This window comes from Puma concolor, chromosome D1 (genome assembly GCF_028749965.1).
Source record: "Puma concolor isolate L17-30 chromosome D1, mPumCon1.1.hap2, whole genome shotgun sequence".
NCBI lineage: Eukaryota > Metazoa > Chordata > Mammalia > Carnivora > Felidae > Puma > Puma concolor.
In genome coordinates this window covers 42421962-42446289 of record NC_141676.1, presented here as the reverse complement: position 1 = coordinate 42446289, position 24328 = coordinate 42421962, and the positions used below count along the sequence as shown (strand labels likewise).

Sequence of the window (24328 nt, the reverse complement as noted above, 5' to 3'; positions counted from 1 at the left end):
CTAGTCTCCTAGAGAAGAATCAATCTTGGGCTTGAGCATACGTATGTAGAAATTACCCGGAAAGTTTGTTAAAAAAGATTCTGGCTCCCACTCTAGAGCTTCTGATTCTAGAGGTCTTGGGGACAGCCTGAGAATCAAGCTCCCATGAGATTTGGTCCTTCAGGTTTGAGAACTAAACGTAGATTAGCATCTTTACAGAATAGACAAATCCTGTACCTTAAATGGGCGAATTTTATGGCATGAGAATTATATCTCAATAAAGATGCTAAAAAATTTTGATATATTAGAAATAGCACTAAAATGTGAGTTCTGGTAATTTTGTTAATGCAAGACAATGCTCCATGAGTGAATTGTTTTAATTAAAATTTTCTTCATCTGTAAAATGAGTCACTGCCTTATCTATTATCTAGGGTTGTGGTAAAAATGAGAGGCAGTGTACTCTTTTCCAAATTGTGTTCTATGGATAAAAACATGTGACTTCAGGGGCGCCTGGGTGGCTCAGTCGGTTAAGCCTCCGACTTAGGCTCAGGTCATGATCTTGTGATTTACAGGTTCAAGCCCTGCGTCGGGCTCTGTGCTGACAGCTTAGAGCCTGGAGCCTGCTTCGGATTCTGTGTCTCCCTCTCTCTGCCCCTCCCCCCCTCACGCTCTGTCTCTCTCTCCTTCAAAAATAAATAAACATAAAAAAAAATTAAACAAAAAACAAAAACATGTGACTAAAAAAAAGGTCCATAGCCAGCTAAGTTTGGGAGATTCTGAGTTAAATGATGCATATTCTATATGTACGGTCAGACTGTTATATTTGACTTGGACCCTAACATGAATCTATATGTATAAAATCAATTAAATATGCAATTTTTATTCATTCTCATTTTTGTAGTAGATCCTCCAGAGCTACTAAGATCCTTATGGAGTAGAAACTGTTTGAATAAACAAAGTTTGAATAATATTGTGGGAATATTAATAGTTGCTGCTTGCTTGTTTCAAGCTTGATATTTTATTGACCTATTTATTTGAAAGATTATTGTCCAAAAAGAATTTTTATCAAATTACTGCTGGCTATGATAAAATAATGTTTATAAGGTTAAGAAAATAGTTGTCTGGGTTTTTATTTTTTTTAACGTTTATTTACTTTTGAGACAGAGAGAGACAGCGTGAATGGGGGAGGGTCAGAGAGAGAGGGAGACACAGAATCGGAAACAAGCTCCAGGATCTGAGCTGTCAGCACAGAGCCCGACGCGGGGCTCGAACTCACGGACCACAAGATCATGACCTGAGCTGAAGTCAGACCCTTAACTGACTGAGCCACCCAGGCGCCCCAATAGTTGTCTGTTTTAATCAACTTATATTTATAGAGCAACTTATTTTCAAAATTAGATCAAAGCTAAATTAAATATATCTAGAAACAATTTTGACTCCCTATTATTTTAATAAAAAAATACAGTTTTTCCTTACTTCTCCCTTTCTTAAATTTGGGCTATTTGCTTTTAAAGATTTTGAGAACCTTATTATCATCTTTATTTGAAGCTTTTATAATTAACTAAATGATTTCTTATACTATAAGCAGTTTAAACTTTATAGTTTTGATTACTTGTCTTTTTAATTTTGGTTGAAAAGCATTTCTCCCCTGATTTTATTTAGTGATCTGTTTAAAGTATTATTTTGGATAACTCATAATGTATTTTTAACATCTTTCTAGAATTATTTGGTTGTATTCAATTTCTTGAAATTGGATATGTTATTAACATGGCATTGGGAATGCATGTATATATAGTTTGAAGACATCTTTTCAAGACCTTACTATCTAAAATTATACCTTTATTTCAGATGAGGTGGAGGACTATCTTAATACAATATTGTTTTCTCTTGGTTACCTGTCTACTTTCTGCTCTTGAAGCTGTGCCTATAGACATAGACAAGACAAAAGTAAAAAATACTCAACCTGTGGACAGCGCAAAGATAGAACCACCAGTAAGTGAAATGATAAATATAACCTTATGGGAAGAATTTTAACTAAATGCTGCTAATATTTATTACTTATAAAACTGCATATTTAGGAACTATTTCTGAAATGGCAGTGAAAGAGTATTGGATAAGCATATGTTGTTTAATATTAGACAATGTTTATTTATGTAGGTCATATATTAAGTAATGCATAGGGGAATTAATCCTAATAATACATTTCCATGCTTTTTTTTTTTTAAGTTTATTTATTTATTTTGAGAGAGAGAACCAGCAAGGGAGGGGCAGAGAGAGGGAGACAGAAGGTCTGAAGTAGCACAGAGCCTGATGTGGGGCTCGAACTCACAAATTGAGATTATGACCTGAGCTGAAGTCAGAGCTTAACTGACAGAGCCACCCAGGTGCCCAATCATAATACATTTCCAATGTAGAGCTCACCAGCCAAGCAAACATTGTATTATATTCAAAGGAGAGATAGTAATGAGGAAAGACAGGTGACAATGGGGTAAAACCAATAATATTATCAGTTAAGTCTTCATTGTCTAAGCCATATAGAAAATGTACCTTTATGTAACAATAAAACATTATATTGGTTCTGATATAAAATTTTTCATTTGAGAAGTATAGCTTTTTGACTTTGTCCAAGCCGTTAAAGTACATACATCTCAATGCCATTTTGTTAGACTTTTTTTTTTTTTATTTTTTTTATTTTTTAGGAGTGAGATCTTTAGATGCAGGGAAGAAAAAACTTTCAGAAACATTATTGTTTGTTTCTTAATTTGAAGGATACTGGACTTTATTATGACGAATATCTTAAGCAAGTGATTGATGTGCTGGAAACAGATAATCATTTCAGAGAAAAGCTACAGAAAGCAGACATAGAGGAAATAAAGGTAAATGTAATTAAATAATTATTTAACAAACATTAAAGCATCTCAGACACTGACTTTAGTACTAGGAATACAAAGATGGACTCTTTCCAGGCTCTTAAAGAAATTAGAATTTATTCTGAATAAATAATACCTAGAAAAAGATTAATAGGATGAATATATGATGGGAGTATAATATATTTTGGAGATGTAGAGCATGGACACATAATTCAGTATGAAGTGATGGAAGAAGGGGGGATATCATTCTTCCTGATAATAGGAATCCTGCCAATAATTTCCTCGAATTGTCTTGAGAACAATCTTGTGTTTCCTTTGAAGAATTAATTTGCCATGTGGAACTAATTTCCTGGGGTGAATAATATTTAACATAGAACTTTTAGTGTCTCTTACCTACTTCAGGTAGGGTTAAGAACATTTTTTGTGGATAACAGAACAGGTGGATAATGGGAAATATAATAGGGAGATAATCCTGGTTTGCTATAGGGAATACTTTTTTTTAAAGTGTGCTCCATACCCTATGTGGGGCAACTCACGACCCTGAGATCAAGAGTCATGTGCTTTACTGACTGATCCAGCCAGGCACCCCAATACAGGGAATACTTTTATAACTGTCTTCTTTTCATAGTCAATTCCTATTCCTTATTAAGGAAGGGAGAGACAAAATGAAGTAAGTTAAATAGTTATTCAGTGAAAAAGATAGAAGAATTAAAATAGACAATAAAACTCAAGTCAACAGGATCATTATAAATAGCTCAGCAAAGACTCTTTTCTCAGGAGAAAATGGGTGAAAAAAGTTAGAATTTGTCCTTTCCTTTTCAGCCAAGTATTTTGAAAGGGGAATCATACTACATTTCTTCACTTCCCAAGTATTGCTAACTGGAAAGATCATGGCTTTGCCCACATCCCTCCACTGAATATACTTTCATGAAGGATGTCAGTTATTTCTTAATTGGCAAATACCGTAAACACTTTTTATTCCTATTCTTACTGGACTCCTTTATTTTATCTCAGTGGTGCTCAGATTTTAGGGCTTGTTGAAACACAGATTTCTCGGCCCCCACCTATAGGCTTTCTGATTCAGTAAGTCTAGAACTTGCATTTCCTAAAGTTCCCAGTTGACGTTGGGGACTACACTTTGAGAACCATTGTTTTATGTAATAATGATGACCGGTCTCTCCTTGAGCATACTGCTTTGTGTTTCATAACAGCACATTCTCTTGGTTCTCCTTCTTACTCTCTGAACATTATTTCTTGGTCTTCCTTGGGGGGGGGGGGGGGGGCGGAAGGGGTTCATTTTTTTTTTTTTTTAATCTTCCTCAGCAGGCCCCATTGATTCAGTCCTAAAAGGTTTATCTGCCTGATTGCTAGATTTGCAGTTTGTGATTGCAAATGCATTTATAAACAAGAGAAAGTAAACTACTAGCTATTTTGTTTCTTAAATTTTGGAACATGTATCTAATTATTCATCTATGAGAAAAGTAATCAAAGGACACAATGTAAAAAAGGTGAATTTTGAAAAGTTATTTATATATGGAATTACTAAAGCTTAATGTGGCCATGTTACTTTAAAAATTACTTTATTGAAATATAATTTACACACCTTAAAACTTTCCCCTTGGAAGCATATAATTCAGTGGGTGTTAGTGTATCTACATGCAACCATTACCGATATCTCCTTTTAAACAATTTCATTTCCCCTCAAAAGAAACTCTGTATCCGTTAAGCCATCACTCTTCTTTTCCCCCCTCTTATCCACTTTTGACAACCATTAATCTACTTTCTATCTCTATGGATTTGTCTATTCTGGACATTCCACATAAATGGAATTATACAGTCTGTGGCCTTTTGTGTCTGGTTTCTTTGACTTAAGCATGTTTTCAAGGTTCATTGTATTTGTAGCTTATATGGGTACATTCATTTCTTTTTACAGCTGAACAGTGTTACTTCTACTTTTTATGCTAGTATGAATAATGATGCTATGAACATTCAAGTGCAAGTTTTTATGTGAACATATGTTTCAATTCTTTAGATATATACCTACTAATGGAATTGCTGGGTCGTATGGTAATTCTGTGTTTAACTTTTTGAGGAACTGCCAAATTTTTTTCTAAAGTGGCTGTACCATTTTACAATTCAAGTCACTTTTTGAGTTTCTCCTTTGTGCTTTAATTATGCTTTAAATTAAGGGGCGCCTGGGTGGCGCAGTCGGTTAAGCGTCCGACTTCAACCAGGTCACGATCTCGCGGTCCGTGAGTTCGAGCCCCGCGTCAGGCTCTGGGCTGATGGCTCAGAGCCTGGAGCCTGTTTCCGATTCTGTGTCTCCCTCTCTCTCTGCCCCTCCCCCGTTCATGCTCTGTCTCTCTCTGTCCCAAAAATAAATAAACTTTGAAAAAAAAAAAAAATTAAAAAAAAAAATAAATAAATTAATGTGGTTTTTATTTTTATCTTTTCTTTCTTTCTCCAAATTTTTATTTAAATTCCAGTTAGTTAACATACAGTGTAACATTAGTTTCAGGTGTAGAATTTTGTGATTTATCACTTACAACACCCAGTGCTCATCACAAGTGCCCTCCTTAATCCCCTCACATATTTAACCCATCCCCTCCACTCACCTTCCCTCTAGTAACCCTCAATTTGTTCTCTATGGTTAAGACTCTGTTTCCTGATTTGCCTCTCTTTTTCCCCCTACATTCATCTGTTTCGTTTCTTAAGTGCCACATATGAGTGAAATCATAAGGTATTTATCTTTCTCTGATTTATTTTGCTCTAGCTCTATCCACATTGTTGCAAATGGCAAGCTTTCATTCTTTCTGATGGTTGAATTATATTCCATTGTATAAATGAGCCACATCTTCTTTATCCATTCATCAGGTGATGGACACTTGGGTTATTTCCATAATTTGGCTATTGTTGATAATGCTGCTATAAACATCAGGGTACATGTGCCCCTTTGAATCAGCAATTTTGTATCCTTTGGATAAATACCTAGTGGTACAATTTCTGCATTGTGGAGTGTTCTATTTTTAACTTTTCGAGGAACTTCCATACTGTTTTCCAAAGTGCCTGCACCAGTTTGCATTCCCACAAACATTGTAAGAGGGTCCCCTTTCTCCATATCCTCATCAACATCTCTTGTTTCCTGTGTTGTTAATTTTAGCCATGCTGACGGGTAGGAGGTGGTATCTCATTGTGGTTTTGATTTGCATTTCCCTGCTGATGAGTAATGTTGAGCATCTTTTCATGTGTCTGTTAGCCATCTGGATGTCTTCTTTGGAAAAATGTCTGTTCATGTCTTCTGCCCATTTCTTAGCTGGATTATTTGTTCTTTGGGTGTTGAGTTTGATAAATTCTTTATATATTTTGGATACTAACTCTTTATCAGATATTTCATTTGCAAATATCTTCTTCCATTCCATAGGCTGCCTTTTAGTTTTGTTGATTGTTTCCTTTGCTATGAAGAAGCTTTTTATCTTGATGAAGTCCCTATAGTTCATTTTTGCTTTTGTTTCCCTTGCCTCCAGAGATGTGGCTAGTAAGAAGTTGCTATAGCCTGTGTTAAAGAGGTTGCTGCTGTTCTCCTGTAGGCTTTTGATGGTTTTCTGTCTCACATTTAGGTCTTTCATCCATTTTGAATTTATTTTTATGTATGTATACTACATCTTCTTCATCCCTTCATCAGTTGATGGACATTTGGGCTCTTTTCATAATATATGGTTTTTATTTTTTTAAAAAAATTTTTTTTTCAACGTTTATTTATTTTTTTGGGGGCAGAGAGAGACAGAGCATGAACGGGGGAGGGGCTGAGAGAGAGGGAGACACAGAATCGGAAACAGGCTCCAGGCTCTGAGCCATCAGCCCAGAGCCCGACGCGGGGCTCGAACCCACGGACCGCGAGATCGTGACCTGGCTGAAGTCGGACGCTTAACCGACTGCGCCACCCAGGCGCCCCAATATATGGTTTTTAGATATTTTGATTTTAGAGTTACAAACTGAGTGTCTTCTGAGAGAAATTCTTTTTATAATATCAAATTTATCTAAATTAATTAGAATTATTTATCACTACTTTATCATAACCCAAATTTTAATATATTGTGTCTGGTCTAAAAATGGAATGTAATAAATAAAACTAATTTGTTAATTTTGTTAACAGAGTGGGAGGCTAAGCAAAGAATTGGATTTAGTAAGTCACCATGTGAGGACAAAACTTGATGAGCTGAAAAGGCAAGAAGTGGCAAGGTTACGAATGCTAATTAAAGCGAAATTGGATTCCCTTCAAGGTAAGTGCTAAAGAAAAAGTAGGAAACTTTCAGTATTTGGTTGTGGAGGTCAGCACATACCATGTTTTTCTTGTCAAAATTTAATGTTAGTATTGATTTGCCTTCTCTTAATTTTTTAAAATTTAATTTTTAAAATAGGTAATCCATTTACATCATTCAAAAATCAAAATGATTAGCCTTATTATGTCAGTACAAAGGAAGAATGAAAGAAAAGTAATGAATTAAGCCACTAGCTTACAAGAAAAAGAATAGGACAGCTGCGTGGCTCATTCAGTTGAGCCCCTGACTCTTGATTTTTGCTCAGGATGATCCCAGGGTGGTGGGATTGAGCCCTGAATCATGCTCTGCACTGAGCCTGGAGCCTGCTTGGGACTCTGTCTCTCTCTCTCTTTCTCTCTCTCTCTCTCTCTCTCTCTCTTCCTCTCTCTCTGTCTCTCGCTATCTCTCTCTCTCTCACCCTCTCCTTCTGCCCCTCTCCTCCACACTCTCCACACACTCTCTTTTTCTCAAAAAAATTAAAAATTTAAAAAATTTTTTAGATTTGATTTTTTTTAGAGTAGTATAAGGTTCACAGCAAAGTTGAGGGGAAGGTGCAGAGATTTCCCAAATACCCCTAGCCCCCAAACATGTATAACCTCCTTTATTACGAACATCACCCATCATCCACCAGAGTGGTACATTTGTTATAACTGATAAACCTACGTTGATACATCATAATCACCCAAAGTTCATAGTTTACATTAGAGTTCACTCTTGGTGTTGTGCATCTCTGGGTCTAGACAAAGCTATAATGACATGTATCTACCAATCTAGTATCATGCAGAGTAGTTTTACTGCCCTAAAAATCCTCTGTGCTCTGCCTATTCGTGCTCCCATATTCTTTTAATTTTAGACGATGAGAAGATTAAATAGCTATGAAGTCGAATTTTTGAAATATGAAGATATCCAGAGATAAGAAAGTAGTCTCATAAAGCATATGACCGTCTCCATATCTACAGAAAAGGCCTTTGACAAAATTTAACACCCCTTCTTAATTGTAATAAAGTAATAAAATAGTAATCAATAGATACTTCTGTAACATGATCAGGGATGTCCAACTCAGCCACATCATACTGAGTAGGGAAATACAAGTATGTTTTCTAACTAAAATCAGGAACAAGACAATGATGCCCATTATCACCACTACTAATCAATATTGCATTGGAGGTACTAGCCAAAACAATTACATAAATGAAAAAAAGTGGAGGTAAAGTAATTGAAAAGGAAGTGATAAAACCATTTCTGTTTGCAGGTGATATGATTATATATTGGAAACTAAAAGTAATTGATTAAAAAACAGCATAAACACCAGGAAAATTCAGCAAGGTCAACTGAATATACAGAAATCAATTTTTCATATGCAAATAACAGCCACTTATGAGATATAATGGAAGACTCCATTTCCCAATACCAACAAAGATAAACTACCTAGAATAAACCTATTAAGAAATATGTAAGACTTATACCAAAAGCTTTAAAATACTCCTGAAGGATGCAAAAGTAGACTTGAAAAAAATGAGAAGACATAACATCTTTTTGGTACAAAGACTCAACATTATAAACAGGTCAGTTTTCCTTAGGTTAATTTATTAACATGACCCAAATAAAAATATATACTTTTTCCCCCTGGTACTAGCCAAGTTAATTTTAAAGTTCATATGAAAAAAGGAAACAAGCAAGATAAACTATATACCTCTGAAAAAGAAGAACAGTGAAGGACTTGAGAGATATATGAAGTCTTAAAACATATTACTAAGCCTCAGTCACTAGAACTGTATGGTTCTGGCATACAAGTAGGAAGACCAGTGGAACTGAATAGAAATTCCAGAGCACTGGATGTTATATAAGTAATGAGTCACTAAATTCTGTTCCTCAAACCATTATTACATTATATGTTGACTAAGTTGGATTTAAATAAAATTTAAAAAAATAATAAAAGAAATTCCAGAAATAAAAGTAACTACATTTAGAATTTAGTTTGATTAAAAGTGGTATTTTGGAATGCCTGGGTGGCTCAGTTGGTCGAGTATCCAACTTCATCTCAGGTCATGATCTCATGGTTTGTGAGTTCGAGCCCTGCATCTGACTCTCTGCTGTCAACCCAGAGCTTGCTTCGGATCTTCTCTCTCTCTCTCTCTCTCTCTCTCTCTCTTTCTCTTTCTGCCCCTTCCCTGCTCACACTCTCTTTCTCAAAAATAAATAAACATTAAAAAAGAAAGTAGTATCTCATTATTAGTTGGATAAAGATAGATTTTTAAAAAGAATAGTGTTGGGGCGCCTGGGTGGCTCAGTCGGTTAAGTGTCCGACTTCAGCTCAGGTCACGATCTCGCAGTCCGTGAGTTCGAGCCCCCGCGTCGGGCTCTGGGCTGATGGCTCAGAGCCTGGAGCCTGCTTCCGATTCTGTATCTCCCTCTCTCTCTGCCCCTCCCCCGTTCATGCTCTGTCTCTCTCTGTCTCAAAAATAAATAAACGTTAAAAAAAATTAAAAAAAAAAAAGAATAGTGTTGCTACAATTGGATAGCCATTTGGGAAAAGGTACAATTCGCTCTCTAGCTCATATACATCAGAATAAGTACAAATAAATCAAAGACTTCAGTGTAGAAAATAATACCATAAAAGTACTAAATGACAACATAGGTGAATTTCTTTATCTTGGAATGGACTTTCTAATTATGAAACAAAATCAAGAGGTCAGATTTGACAAGATTTGACAAGGTCAGATTTGACAAGACCCTTCAAGCTGGCTCCTGTGTCTTTGTGCCCCCATGGGTTGGTTATCTGGGTGGCTCATAGACATTAATAAACATCTGAAAATTTACTCATGGTGAATAGTAGTTCTTAAATTTTAGATTACGTAGGCATCACCTGGGAAGCTAGTTAAAAATGCAGATTACTGGGAGTACCTGGGTGGCTCAGTCGATTGAGCGTATAACTTTGGCTCAGGTCATGATCTCATGGTTCAAGTCCCACACTGGACTCTCTGTTGTCAGCACAGAGCGTGCTTCAGGTCCTCTGTCCCTCTCTCTCTGTCCCTTCCCTGCTTGCACTCTGTTAAAAATAAATAAAACCTTTAAAAAAATCTTTAAAAAATGTAGATTACTGGATTTTACCTCTAGATATTCTGAATCTGGGATGAGTAATATGTATTTTAAACATATACTTCTGGTCAATGGATCATATCGGCGAAATGCTTGTGCAGAGCATTAAACTCCCTGCCAGTGAGTAGATGTAGAAAACAAGTACCAAATACTCATTATCCTGGGATTAAGGATATCAATGAGAGGTAAATTGAACTTCATAGAGGGTAATTCCATCCTTGAAGCCAGGCCTAAGGTGTTTTTTGTTTTTGTTTTTTTTAATGTTTATTTATTTTTGAGAGGCAGAGACAGAGCATGAGCAGGGGAGGGGCAGAAAGAAAGGGAGACAAAATCAGGAGCAGTCTCCAGGCTCTGAGCTGTCAGCACAGAGCCCAACGCTGGGCTCGAACCCACAAACTGTGAGATCATGATCTGAGCCGAAGTCGGATGCTTAACCAACTGAGCCACCCAGGCGCCCTGAGGCCTAAGGTGTTTTGAGATTACTTTCTTCTTAGACAACCTCCATCCCCTCAATCTTGGCAGTGTTTTCTTTATTCTAAACAGGGGCTAAATTTCATTATCTAAAGAAAACGGTCTGATGCTTAGAAAACTTATGAATATTTTCTCATGGATTCAGAATTTTTGAATTAAAATTTTTAATAATTTGAAGAAAGACTTAAAGGGTCCTTTTTTTTTGGTATAATTTTTAAAATAGGTACTACATTCACATTCATTAAAACCAGAAAGAGTAAGTATAAGCATATAGCAAAAGTGCTCTGATATTTTTGTACTCTATCAGTTCTCACTGCCCTGAACATAATCCTTCTGTTTCTTCCTTCTTATATAAGCAAATAAAAATAAAGGCCTTTTTTTCCCCCTCTCTTTTTATGCAAAAGATAGCATGTGATATGCATTTTGCGCCCTGTGGGTTTCGTTTAACAACATATTTTGGAGTTCTTTCTGTATTAGTGCATAGACACCATCTTCATTAAAAAAAAATTTTTTTTACGCTGCATAGATTTCCATTATATGGATATACCATAATTTATTTAACTAGGCCTCTGGCAATGGGCATTTGGGTTATTTCTAGCAAATACTCTTGTACATATATCACTGCCTATCCATGTAAAATTATCTGTAGGATAAGTTCCCCATAGAGAAATTGTATACATGTGTATGTGTTTGTAATTTTGATAGATATTGCTATCTCCACAGAGGTTGTGTCAGTACATACTCTAACCAGCAATAATTTTTCACATCCTTGCTAATAGTATGTATCTTCAAACTTTAAGGATTTTATCATTCTGGAGCACCTGGGTGGCTCAATCGGTTAAGTGTCCGACTCCTGGTTACAGCTCAGGTCATGATCTCACAGTTTGTGAGTCTGAGGTCCACATTGAACCCTGCATCGGGCTTTGTGCTGACAGTGCAGGGCCTGCTTGGGATTCTCTCTCTCCCTCTCTGTCTGCTCCTCCCCTGCTCATGCTCTCTCTCTCTCTCTCTCAAAATAAAAGTAAACAAAATTTTAAAAAGTTTTAGATGATATAATAGTACAGTTTTAATATGTATTTCTCCTGTTTTGAGTGAGGTTAAGCATCTTTTCATGTATTTCACTGTCTGGTCATATCCTTTAGGCCTGGGTCTTATAACAAATCTTTTCTTCATAAAGTAAAATTTGTACAGTGCCATACTAAGAATTCAGTGAAAGCTTAACTGAACTAAATTTAGCAGTTTCTTACTTTCTAGTATAACAAAATGTTCCAGGCTCATCTTGTATCTACCCTGCCCCAGCCCTGGAATGAGCCATTTATCTGAGGATTCCTGGTTCTTTTTAGTGGGAAATGATATTTCTTTTGGTCCCACAGACCAAAGACTGGCACTAAGTGTGCTCATTGCTTCTGGAATATATTTTCTTCTTGGCATTTTCATCGGACAGAGGTAGGAAATATATGCATGTCTATATACATCAACATATACATGCACACACATTTTTGTATATATAAATGTATATACATACACATGCATATGCCTGTAAAACACACATGTATATATACATATACATATTCATATTTTAGAAATAAATTCACACAGCACTAAGTCCCATCCATTTCCAGATTTCTTTCTCATATTCCATGATTCCATTTGTACATTCCTTTTTCTAAGTGAGAACCCAGACATTTATTTATTTATTTGTTTGTTTTTAAATATAATTACTGATTTATTTATCTATTTTTAATATAATTTATCATCAAATTGGCTTCCATACAATACTCAGTGTTCATCCCAACAAGTGTCCTCCTCAATGCCCATCACCCACTTTCCCCTCTACTCCATCCCCCATCAACCCTCATTTTGTTCTGTGTGTTTAAGAGTGGAACCCAAACTTTTAACAAATCAACACATGTACCTATTTTGCTCAATTCTATTATCCAACTGAAATAGTCCAGACTCACTTTACCCACTCAACTGCAATAAACTGTAGCTTGTAAAAAAAACTATTCACAAAGAAAAACAATTGATATTTCTTTAAAAATAAGTCCTAATCTAAATGAATTTACCTGACTTAGATTTTTATTGTTCTATAAAGGATTCATTGGAGCAGCATACAAAAAATTCCTTCATAAAAATTTTAGAACAATTCTTTTTAGAGATTCTACTTAAGGGGCCTAGGTGGCTCCCTTGGTTAAGCATCTGGCTGACGGTTTTGGCTCAGGTCATGATCTCATGGTTCATGTGTTCAAGCCCCACATTGGGCTCTGCACTGACAGTGTAGGCCTACCTGGAATTCTCTCTCCCTCTCTCTCTGCCCCTCCCCCACTCACATGCTCTGTCTCTCTCTTTCATAATAAATAAACTTAAAAAAAAATTCTACTTAGGTCTTTGATGAAGACAGTATATTAGAGTTTATCCAATTAAAAGTAGGAAATTTGGTAGTTTTCCAATAATAAAAGTTTTTACTGTAATTATACTGATAGTCAACTAGCCTTTCTAGAAATAATAATAAAGTGTACATATTACATTGTATTCCATTTTAGATTCAAGGACATTACTTTTGCCTACAATAACAATATGTACAATATTCTAAAAGAAAATATCAACACTTAATCTAAAATTTTGAATATTCTTATAAAATCCTATAGGAATAAATATGAATGTTTATTCTTATGTATCATTTATATCAGTGTTTCTAGCTTTTATTATTTACCGTTTTTTCATTTTCTTTCAGATACGGGCATAGACCATCATGCTCTTCTAAAACAATTTGATCACCTAAACCACCTGAATCCTGACAAGTTTGAATCTACAGATTTAGATATGCTAATCAAAGCGGTGAGAATAATTCCAAAAAATGTTGTCTTTGTTGTGCCTTTGAGGTTTTGTAATTTGATAAATAAATTCAATGAAGTGGTAATATAACTCTTAGATACTCTATAGAGTATCTTTAAAGGGAGAGAGCTTAACCCCTATTACTATAGAAAATAATATGGACGTAACAATCTGTAACCCCTTGCCCACAGTTCCAAAGTCCAAAGCACTATTAAAGTTGAAACCTGGCTTGAATTATAGTAAGGCTATTTATAGTTTTTATTTAGTCTACTTCATTGAATATTCATAGACTTTGCTGAGGAAGTATTAATCTCTTTGATTATAGACTCTGCAAAGATATTCTATAATATGGCATATATGCCATATTCTCTTTCTAAAATCTAGAAAATTCTGAAACACATCTGAGCTCTGAGATTTTAGGTAAGAGTTTGTAGACCTCTTATGTTGTACTGTATGGAGTTATCAAACCAGATGTTGTAGCCTGGGTATTAGTTTAGTTAAGTGGTTAGAAACTGTTCTAGTTTTCTATACTGTACATATTTGATATAATTCCTTCCTTCTTTTTAAAATCAATTTATATATTACTTGCTTATGAGGAGCTTTCTAAAGCTGAGGCTTGAACTATGAGTTTCTTTGAGTGCCTACATACTGGTAATAATAATGACTAAAATAAAATGGTAGAATTTAAAAGAAGTGTCCAGTGATTTCTGGCCCTTCTATACTATCTTCTGTTAGAGAGTATGTTATATGCAAGAATGGCTTTATTTATATTTCCAAACACTTCTTGTAATTTAATTTAAATATTATAGGCCACAAGTGATCTGGAACACTATGATAAGACTCGGCATGAAGAATTTAAAAAATATGAAATGATGAAGGAACATGAAAGGAGAGAATATTTAAAAACACTGAATGAAGAAAAGAGGAAAGAAGAAGAATCTAAATTTGAAGAAATGAAGAAAAAGCATGAAAATCATCCCAAAGTTAACCATCCAGTAAGGATTATGACTTTATGAAACCATAATTAGAGGAAGATACTTCTTTTGTATCAGTAAAATTTTATCATGTTATTAGTACTTTAGATTCTTAATTCTTCAAAGTTTCTCAAATTTGTATTTTATTTTCAATCTATATACATAGATTATATTTTGTTTTGAGCATTTTTTAAAAATTGATTCACAGGGAAGCAAAGATCAACTAAAAGAGGTATGGGAAGAGACTGATGGATTGGATCCTAATGACTTTGACCCCAAGACATTTTTCAAATTACATGGTAACAGATTTGATACAAATATTGATATTTATATCTGCTGTTTGAAAAATTATAGTTGCTTTTCTTAACTGATTTTTGCCAAGGTCTGTTATTGAGTCCTAATGACAATAAATGTTTAGAGTTTTTCTCTAAGGTAATATCATGGTCTTTATTACTGATCTGCAGCATAAAATATTTTAGGTCAGTAGCTGTGTCTTTTGCTTGCTTTTACTGTTGAGTCATTACCACTTATGGCAAGGTTCTGTGTAAACTGAAGGTATTTCTGTGACTGGCTAGGTTATATTCAACATGCTTTATGCTATAACATTAAAATGTACTTTACTCCTATATCATATTGTTTCACTACATATTTTTGAAAAAACTGGTTAAGATATATTTTTCTAAAAAAACTATTATGAATTATGAATTAGTAATAAATTGTCATCAGTTGGACTGATCTGAGGCTTCATGAAGAGGAGGAAACATTTTTCTGTAGCATATGGATGCTTCATGTCAGTACAACTTCTGCAAGCCAGTTGTAAAGAGTTGTATTTTCATTATTTATTTTTGAAGGCATTAAAATCGATTTTTGTGTTTGTGACTTTTAAACTTCAGATGTCAATAATGATGGCTTTTTAGATGAACAAGAATTAGAAGCCCTATTTACCAAAGAGGTAAATGAGTTCAGTAAGTGTTCAGTGTTTTTGCTCTCTTTTTTCCTTTTATTATCTTCCTTTCTTTTATGTTGGTTTGAAACTTTTTGTTTTAGTTGGAGAAAGTTTATGACCCCAAAAATGAAGAAGATGATATGGTAGAAATGGAGGAAGAACGGCTTAGAATGAGGGAACATGTAATGAATGAGGTATGCTTTAAAATTTTAAGATTATATGTTACTTTGATGGATTATTCAAGTTCTTACAATAAATCTTACCACAAAGTGGAAAATAAATATACAGAATAGGTATTTAATTGGATTTTGCTTTTTTGATCCAGAATATTCAGTAAATTCCTTTTAGTGTAGATAAAATTATTTTGTAACTGCTTTAAAATATTTTAAACTTTAAAGGATTTGTATTTGAAAGATTAAGATGCCATTGCATATCTTTTAGAAGTAAAAAATAACGTAGTCCAATATTTGCTATTTTAAAAACCTGCATTTTTATCAAGAAAATCTAAAAAATCCAATACCTTAATGGTTTATCATAACAAATATTTACTTCTTGTTCACATTATTAAGCAAAACTTTGGTCATAGACATCATAGGCAGGGTAACTAAGGCCCACTGTTTTAAGTCAGTGATTTTCACCTGATATTTGACCTATTGGTGATGAATTGGGATTTCTGTTGACTGCTGGCATCCCAAGTGCTAAATGAATTTCTTTGGTAATTATGGGGTTCACTTTTGTAACTGAATTTGCTATAGTTTGTAAGAGCCATGGAAGAGGATTGGGAGAGATTGTCAACTTTAATTTTGGTTTAGATAGTTGTTAAGAAAAATTTTGAGAGTACTTTAATGTAAACTTCTTTATTCTTGGCTGAAACAGTCATCTTTCTGGAAAGGTTATTTTTCTTTGGATTATGCATGATGTAGTGAGGGAGGAAGACAATAATAGCCTAACCAGTTAGATCAGCAGACTTAAGGGTGGTGATCTTTGAGGGTAATCAGGGATATAGATATCTCGCTGAAATCTGAATTACACAGAAGATAACAGTATCTATTTTTTGATTCTAATATAATGTTGAGTGTTCTGGTTTTCTTCCCCCCACCATTTCTGTGGATGTTAAGCTAGCCTTAATTGCTCTTTGTTTATGTAGTAGCATCTATTAGAAGGTAATTTCTGGTAATATGAGAAAGAGTTATATTATTTACATCAACTTTTTTTTCAATCAGGTTGATGCTAACAAAGACCGACTAGTGACTCTAGAAGAGTTTTTGAAAGCTACAGAAAAAAAGGAATTCTTGGAGCCAGATAGCTGGGAGGTAATAGAACCTACTTGAAATGGGATGTATGGTTCAAGAAATTCGACATCAGTTTATTCTACTTTTTAACTTTTATTCCCCATTATGTTTTCATGGGGAGCCTTGCTGTCTTGGCTTTTCATATAAAACGTCACTGTAAAATAATGAACTTGATTTTTTGGAAAACCTGTGGCAATTGACCTTTTATTTATAATCAAGTTACATATAACTATAAGTCTTTTTAAAATTGCACTTTTTCTAAGTGTGAAAATTAGAAATATAGATACATTATTTTTTTTTTAATTTTTTTTAACATTTATTTATTTTTGAGAGACAGAGCATGAGCAGGGGAGGGGCAGAGAGAGAGGGAGACACAGAATCCAAAGCAGGCTCTAGGCTCCGAGCTGTCAGCACCAAGCCCCACGTGGGGCTCAAAGTCATGAATCACGAGATCATGACCTAGGCCAAAGTCGGACGCTTAACCGACCGAGCCACCCAGGCGCCCCTAGATGCATTTATTAAAAAAAATTTTTAATGTTTATTTATTTTCTAAGAGAGAGAGACAGAGAAAGAACGTGAGTGGGGGAGGGGTAGAGAGAGAGGGAGACACAGAATCAGAAGTAGGCTCCAGGCTCTGAGCTGTCAGCACAGAGCCCCACACTAGGCTTGAACCCACAAACTGAGATCATGACCTGAGCCGAAGTCAGACGCTTAACTGACTGAGCCACACAGGTGCCCCGAAATATAGATACTTTTAAAGAATAAATTAGAGGGGCGCCTGGGTGGCGCAGTCGGTTGAGCGTCCGACTTCAGCCAGGTCACGATCTCGCGGTCCGTGAGTTCGAGCCCCGCGTCGGGCTCTGGGCTGATGGCTCAGAGCCTGGAGCCTGTTTCCGATTCTGTGTCTCCCTCTCTCTGTGCCCCTCCCCCGTTCATGCTCTGTCTCTCTCTGTCCCAAAAATAAATAAAAAAAGTTGAAAAAACAAAAATTTAAAGAATAAATTAGAATGGTAGAATTATTCCAAGGTAGACACTTAATTTATGCATTGTGTTATACCAGTTTGGAAATAGTTTGTATCTGTAGTATATGCACACATAGCACACATTATATAGTATACTGTCTTATTTTTAAATTACATGTACACATAAACTCCCATCTATATATTTTTTAAATGGCTTCAGACTGTATAAATGTCTTGTATGTTTGGGAAATTGTTTTTTTTTAAGTTAACAATATTTCATGATGCCATTACTCAAAAAAACATGGTTTAAAAATGACTCCTTAGGGGCGCCTGGGTGGCGCAGTCGGTTAAGCGTCTGACTTCAGCCAGGTCACGATCTCACGGTCCGTGAGTTCGAGCCCCGCGTCAGGCTCTGGGCTGATGGCTCGGAGCCTGGAGCCTGTTTCCGATTCTGTGTCTCCCTCTCTCTCTGCCCCTCCCCCGTTCATGCTCTGTCTCTGTCTGTCCCATAAATAAATAAAAAAAAAAAAAAAAAAAAAAAGACTCCTTAGCCAGGCACTGGGGTGGCTCAGTGGGTTAAATATCTGCCTCTTGATTTCAGCTCAGGTCATGATCGTACAGTTCATGGACTGAGCCCTGTGTCGGGTTCTGCGCTGACAGTGAAGGGCCTGCTTGGGATTCTCTCTCTCCCTCTCTGCCTCTCCCCTGCTTGTGCACATGTGCTTTCTCTCTGTCTCTCTCAAAATAAATAAATAAAATTTTAAAAATTACTCTTAACATTCAGTTGTGTGGTTGTAGCATAATTTATATAACCATTCAAACAGATTTAGCCATTTGGGTCAATTTCACTTTTTTTTGACTGTAGTAGTTAGCCCTATGATGACTCTCTACTTGTTCAGACATTTTTAGGATCTATGATGGTTTCCCTGGGATTGAGCCCTAATAATAGAACTATTCTCAAGGTTTATGAACATTTTTAGTTTCTAAATATGTCTTGTCAAATTGCTCAAGAAAGGTGTCCCAATTTGTTCCATGGTTTACTGTGCATACACATTTTTAAAAGAATAATTGAGGTAGCAACCAGAAGAGACTGAAGAAAGAACATTTTAGTTTTCCATACAAAATATAAAAGATCACCATTTCAATTAGATTTTTAATTGTCCAGAAAATGGTTTCAGATAGGGTGACCAACTGTCTTGGTTTACCCTGGAATGAGTTTCCCGGGATGTAGAAGGTTTTGGTACTAAAATAAGGACAGTCCCAGGATGACAGTTTATCATCTTAGTTTGAGATTAAAGAAATCAGCTATTTTGTCATAAGGGTTTTTTTCCTATATTTGCAATATTTCTGGACTTTGGTGAAGAAGAGAAGAATGCTAGTATTATTTGAATATGCATTCTCTTTATTACTTCTGGTGAACTAGATCAACAGATAATTGCATATTTTTTTTCATTTTGACATAATTTTAGATTTACAAAAGAGTTGCAAGAATAGACAAGGAATTCCTGAAAACCTTTCCCCCAGATTTCCCATTTTACTACAATTATTCTTTCTTTTTCTTTTTCTTTTTAAATATATATATATATATATTTTTTTTTTAAAGTTTATTTATTTTTAAGAGAGAGAGAGATAGAGTACGAGTGGGGAGCGGCAGAGAGAGAGAAAGACACAATCTGAAGCAGGCTCCAGGCTCTGAGCTGTCAGCACAGAGCCTGATGCGGGGCTCAAACCCATGAACTGCGAGGTCGTGACCTGAGCCAAAGTTGGATGCTTAACTGACTGAGCCACCCAGGCGCCCCTTTCTTTTTCTTTTTGTTTCTCTATTTTTAATCTGTGAGCATGTGTGTGTATTTATATATAACATATATAATTTTCTTGAGAGTAAGTTGCACATGATTCTGCTTTAACCTTAAATACTTGACTGTGTATTTTTTGCAAACAAGGATTTATCTTGCATAATCACAGTAACATTACCAATGCTACACACATAATACTCTTCTCTGGTCTCTAGACTTTGTTGAGATTTTTGTCAGTTTTCCTAATACTGCCCTTTATAGAAAAAGAACATCCAGGATCATACATTGAATTTAGTTATAATGTCTTCCTAGTCTCCTTTAATCTGAAACAGTTCCTGAGTCTTGTATCTCATGGCATTGATATTTCTAAAGAGTATAGACCAGTTATTTTGTAGAATCTCCCTCCATTTGCTCTTTCCTTAGGATTCCTACTTTTGGTAGGAATAGCACCAAAGTGATGCCAAGTGCATCATATCACCGAGCATATGCTGCTGATTATTCTTATAACTGGCAGTGTTAATTTTTATTATTTGTTTAAGATGGTGTCTACCGGGTTTCCCTTCTATTTTCTATCTTGTAATTTAAAAAGTGTTTTGTCTAACTCTTCATACTACCAGAATCAGAAGCCAGCATTAAAAAAAAAAAAAGATTCACTTTACATCATATCAAAAGCATTTCCAAATACTAATTGTAAGCATTATTTTAATAGTTATTGAAGTGCTTAACTGTTTTCTCAGGGCTAGACATCCATTCTTTTACTGTTTATTTTAAAAAGACAGTGCTGCTGTAAACATTTTTATGTAAAGCTTTTTATGTGGTTAGGGTTATTTTATAGGATGGATTCTCAATGTAGCATTACCAAGACCGAGGGGATCTTTTTAAGATGGTTGATATATTTTGTAAAAGTACTTTTTGAAAGAATTGTACCGATTTACATTATCACCAATAAAAAATGAAAATTCTGTGTTAAAAAAAGGAATTTCTGAGGGTATACTCTCAGATTAATTATTTGCTAATTTTAGCATCCATTGATGATTCTAGCCAGAAACAATTGTTACTATGATTGTTTACAAATGGTGATTTTCTTTCTTTTTTTAATTTAATTTTGTATTTTTAAAAATTTACATCCAAATTAGTTAGCATATAGTGAAACAATGATTTCAGGAGTAGATTCCTTAATGCTCCTTACCCATTTAGCCCATCCCCCCTCCCACAACCCCTCCAGTAACCCTCAGTTTGTTCTCCATATTTGTGAGTCTCTTCTGTTTTGTCCCCCTCTCTGTTTTTATATTATTTTTGTTTCCCTTCCCTTATGTTCACCTGTTTTGTCTCTTAAAGTCCTCATATGACTGAAGTCATATGATTTTTGTCTTTCTCTAATTTCACTTAGCATAATACCCTCCAGTTCCATCCATGTAGTTGCATATGGAAAGATTTCATTCTTTTTGATTGCCGAGTAATACTTCATTGTATATCTATACCACATCTTCTTTATCCATTCATCCATCGATGGACATTTGGGCTCTTTCCATACTTTGGCTATTGTTGATAGTGCTGCTATAAACATGGGGGTGCATGTGTCCCTTCAAAACAGCACACCTGTATCCCTTGGATAAATGCCTAGTAGTGCAATTGCTGGGTCATAGGGTAGTTCTATTTTTAGTTTTTTGAGGAACCTTCATACTGTTTTCCAGAGTGGCTGCACCAGCTTGCATTCCCACGAATGGTGATTTTCTAATCGTCATTCCTTGTACATTTTATTAGTTGGCCTTCTACAGTAAGGAAAAGTTATCCCTTCCCCCATCTCTGTTTATTTGAGTGGACACTCATGGCTTCTTATCTTATTCAATAAGCTTGTATCCTTACCGTCACTATTTATTTTGATGCCCAAATTGCCCCAGATTTGGCTAGTGGGAGTTTCTTCAAACTGGCTTTTGTGTCCTCTTGGCATGTTACCTATCTTTCTTCAAGGATTCCTTACTTTTTCGCACAAGATGTCCAAGGCTTATCTTGTTCTTTCTCCATCCCACCTCTAGAATCAGCCATTTTAATGAGGAGCACTGGTTCTTTTCAGTGGAGATTGATATCACAGACCAGGATCTGGGCACTGGATGTGTTCCTTGCTACCGGAGTATCATTGCTTCTAGGGTTTGTCAGATAACAGAGTTGGGGAATTTAAAAAACAATGTGTATGTATGTGTGTGTTTATATCTATATATTTATGTTTGTATTATATGTTTGTGTATATGTACATATTATACACACACAGATACATCCATATTCATCTTCTTATATTTAGCTATCCATATATGTTAAAACTTACTGAGTTCACACTGATACTTCCTCAAATTTCAGTCCAATGCCTCCAATTCCAGTACAACATTCCACCTCTTCCTCTTTCCATATTTCATATGAAATCTAGTTCCTATTTTCCACAATATCATTCCACTTACTTCCTCAATTCTAGGATGTACAAAGTGTTTCAGAATTGCTAAACTCTGCAAAACAAGAATTGATGATTTGTTTAGATTTTTGTTTATTGTTTTTAACCTGAGCATGTAGTCAGAGTACTGTGATTAAGAGTTTCTTGTGTTACTTTATTCCCCCTTCCCGTTGTGTTTTATTCACTTAAAATAAAAGCATTATTTATTTTCTTCTGTTTATAGTCAATTTGGGGAGTTTCCCTGTCCTTGTGGATTTTATTTCTCTCTTTTTTTTTTTGAGTGTGTGAAACACTGACATGTTTCTAAAAATCAAATCTGTACAAAAAAGGTGTATTCAAAGAAGTGTGATTTCTTTTCCCATATTTGATCTGTCTACCCAGTTCTCTTCCTTGTGTTGTAGGTAACCAATTTCATTAGTCTTGGGTTTTTCCTTTCTGCTCAAATAAGTATATAAATATATATTTTCTTATTTCTTCTTCTTTCTTACCAAAAAGGTGTAATACTATAGATACTCTTTTGTACTTTGCTAATCATAGAATTTTAAAGCTGAATCAGATCTGGTTGTATATTTAAGATTATACTCTCCCTTGTTTTTTTCTTTTAGACACTGGATCAGCAACAGTTCTTCACAGAGGAAGAACTGAAAGAATATGAAAATCTTATCTCTTTACAAGAAAATGAACTTAAGAAAAAGGCAGATGAGCTTCAGAAGCAAAAGGAAGAGCTACAACGTCAGCATGACCAACTTGAGGCTCAGAAGCTGGAATACCATCAGGTGGTATTTTATAAAATGATTGTGGCATTAGAAAGAATTTTAGGTGCTTTGTTAAAAGTGTGTGCTTCTGTAATATAATATTTCAAAGTATTAGCTATAGTATTTTAAATTTTAGTATTAAAACAATTTTTTTTAACGTTTATTTATTATTGAAAGACAGACAGAACATGAGCAGGGGAGGGGCAGAGAGAGGGGGAGACACAGAATCTGAAGCAGGATCCAGGCTCTGAGCTGTCAGTACAGAGCCTGATGCTGGGCTTGAACTCACATACTGTGAGATCATGACCTGAGCTGAAGTCAGATGCTTAATTGATTGAGACACGCAGGCGCCCCTAAATTTTAGTATTTTTTTTAAGTTTATTTATTTATCTTGAGAGAGACAGACAATGTAAGTGGGGGAAGGACAGAGAGAGGAAGAAAGAGAATCCCAAGCAGGCTCTGTGCTGCCAACACAGAGCCCGATGTGGGGCTCAAACCCTGAAACCATGGGATCATGATGTGAGCTGAAACCAAGAGTCAGACGCTTAACCGACTGAGCCACCCAGGTGCCCCAAATGTTTGTATTTTTAAAACTGCTTTGTTGAATATGAATCTAAATTTTATTTATTTTTTTTTGAGTTTATTTATTTATTTTGAGAAAGAGAGAACGTGTATAAGCTGGGGAGGGGCAGAGAGAGAGCGGAGAGAATCCCAAGCAGGCCCTGCACTGTCCTCGCAGAGCTAGACACAGGGCTCGATCTCACAAACTGTGAGATTATGACCTGAGCCGAAATCAAGAGTCAGATGCTTAACTGACTGAGCCACCCAGGTGCCCCAATTAATCTAAATGTTAAGAGTTTGAATATCTCATTTTGGAAAACAATTTTCAATTAGTTTGTTGTGATTTGTCAAAAGTCATGAGAAAATCAAATAATACTTACTTTTAAGACATTCTTTTTCCATTTACTAGGTCGTACAGCAGATGGAACAAAAAAAATTACAAGAAATTCCTCCATCAGGGCCTGGGGGAGAATCAAAGTTCTAGCCACGTATGTAACTTTATTTTTTTGTTTAAGGATATAAAAAATTTATTATGAATGTAATTTCAAATCATTAATATCTATGGTATTTTCTATATATTTGTGGAAATAGTGCATCTTGTGCTACAGAAAGATGAAAAGGCTTCTAAAATTTTTATGCATCAGTATATTTCAAAAACTATATAATTTGATAGCTATACTTATGGTGAAATGATTTATTTCAACATTATTTACAATTTTTTCTAATCAGTTATTGATATTGTCAGGGAACACATTTTTAAATTATAATCTATGATTAGCTAAGTATTTTTAAAATGCTTTATATTTATATTTACATATATGTACATATACTGAGATTGTATATATACAAGAAAATTCAGAATAAAGGAAGATACCTTTAATAAAATGAGAGCATATATTTTTTTTTTGAACAGACATTTAACGTCCGAAGTCCACCAGAACTTGGAAGAAAACTGTTCAATCAACATCTGTGTCATCTTTTTACCACCCTTCCTTTTTCTCTGCTCAATAAATATTTTAAAGCATA

At 35.1% G+C, this 24328-nt stretch overlaps 1 protein-coding gene across 3 annotated transcripts in view; it reads left to right on the top strand.

Moving 5' to 3' along the window:
- NUCB2 (nucleobindin 2) overlaps positions 1–24328 on the top strand; it is a 37133-nt gene extending 12805 nt beyond the window's left edge. For 2 of the 3 annotated variants that reach the window (XM_025928437.2, XM_086677861.1), the window contains exons 3-14: positions 1828–1971; positions 2748–2855; positions 7003–7129; positions 13473–13576; positions 14383–14568; positions 14756–14846; positions 15441–15499; positions 15595–15687; positions 16717–16806; positions 22592–22762; positions 23712–23790; positions 24216–24328. In XM_025928437.2, the coding sequence (XP_025784222.1) occupies positions 1828–1971; positions 2748–2855; positions 7003–7129; positions 13473–13576; positions 14383–14568; positions 14756–14846; positions 15441–15499; positions 15595–15687; positions 16717–16806; positions 22592–22762; positions 23712–23786 (1248 nt within the window). In that variant the 3' untranslated portion in view covers positions 23787–23790; positions 24216–24328. Of the gene's footprint in view, positions 1–1827; positions 1972–2678; positions 2856–7002; positions 7130–13472; positions 13577–14382; positions 14569–14755; positions 14847–15440; positions 15500–15594; positions 15688–16716; positions 16807–22591; positions 22763–23711; positions 23791–24215 lie in introns of those variants that run through there. The other variant, XM_086677862.1, reaches the window with a different exon arrangement.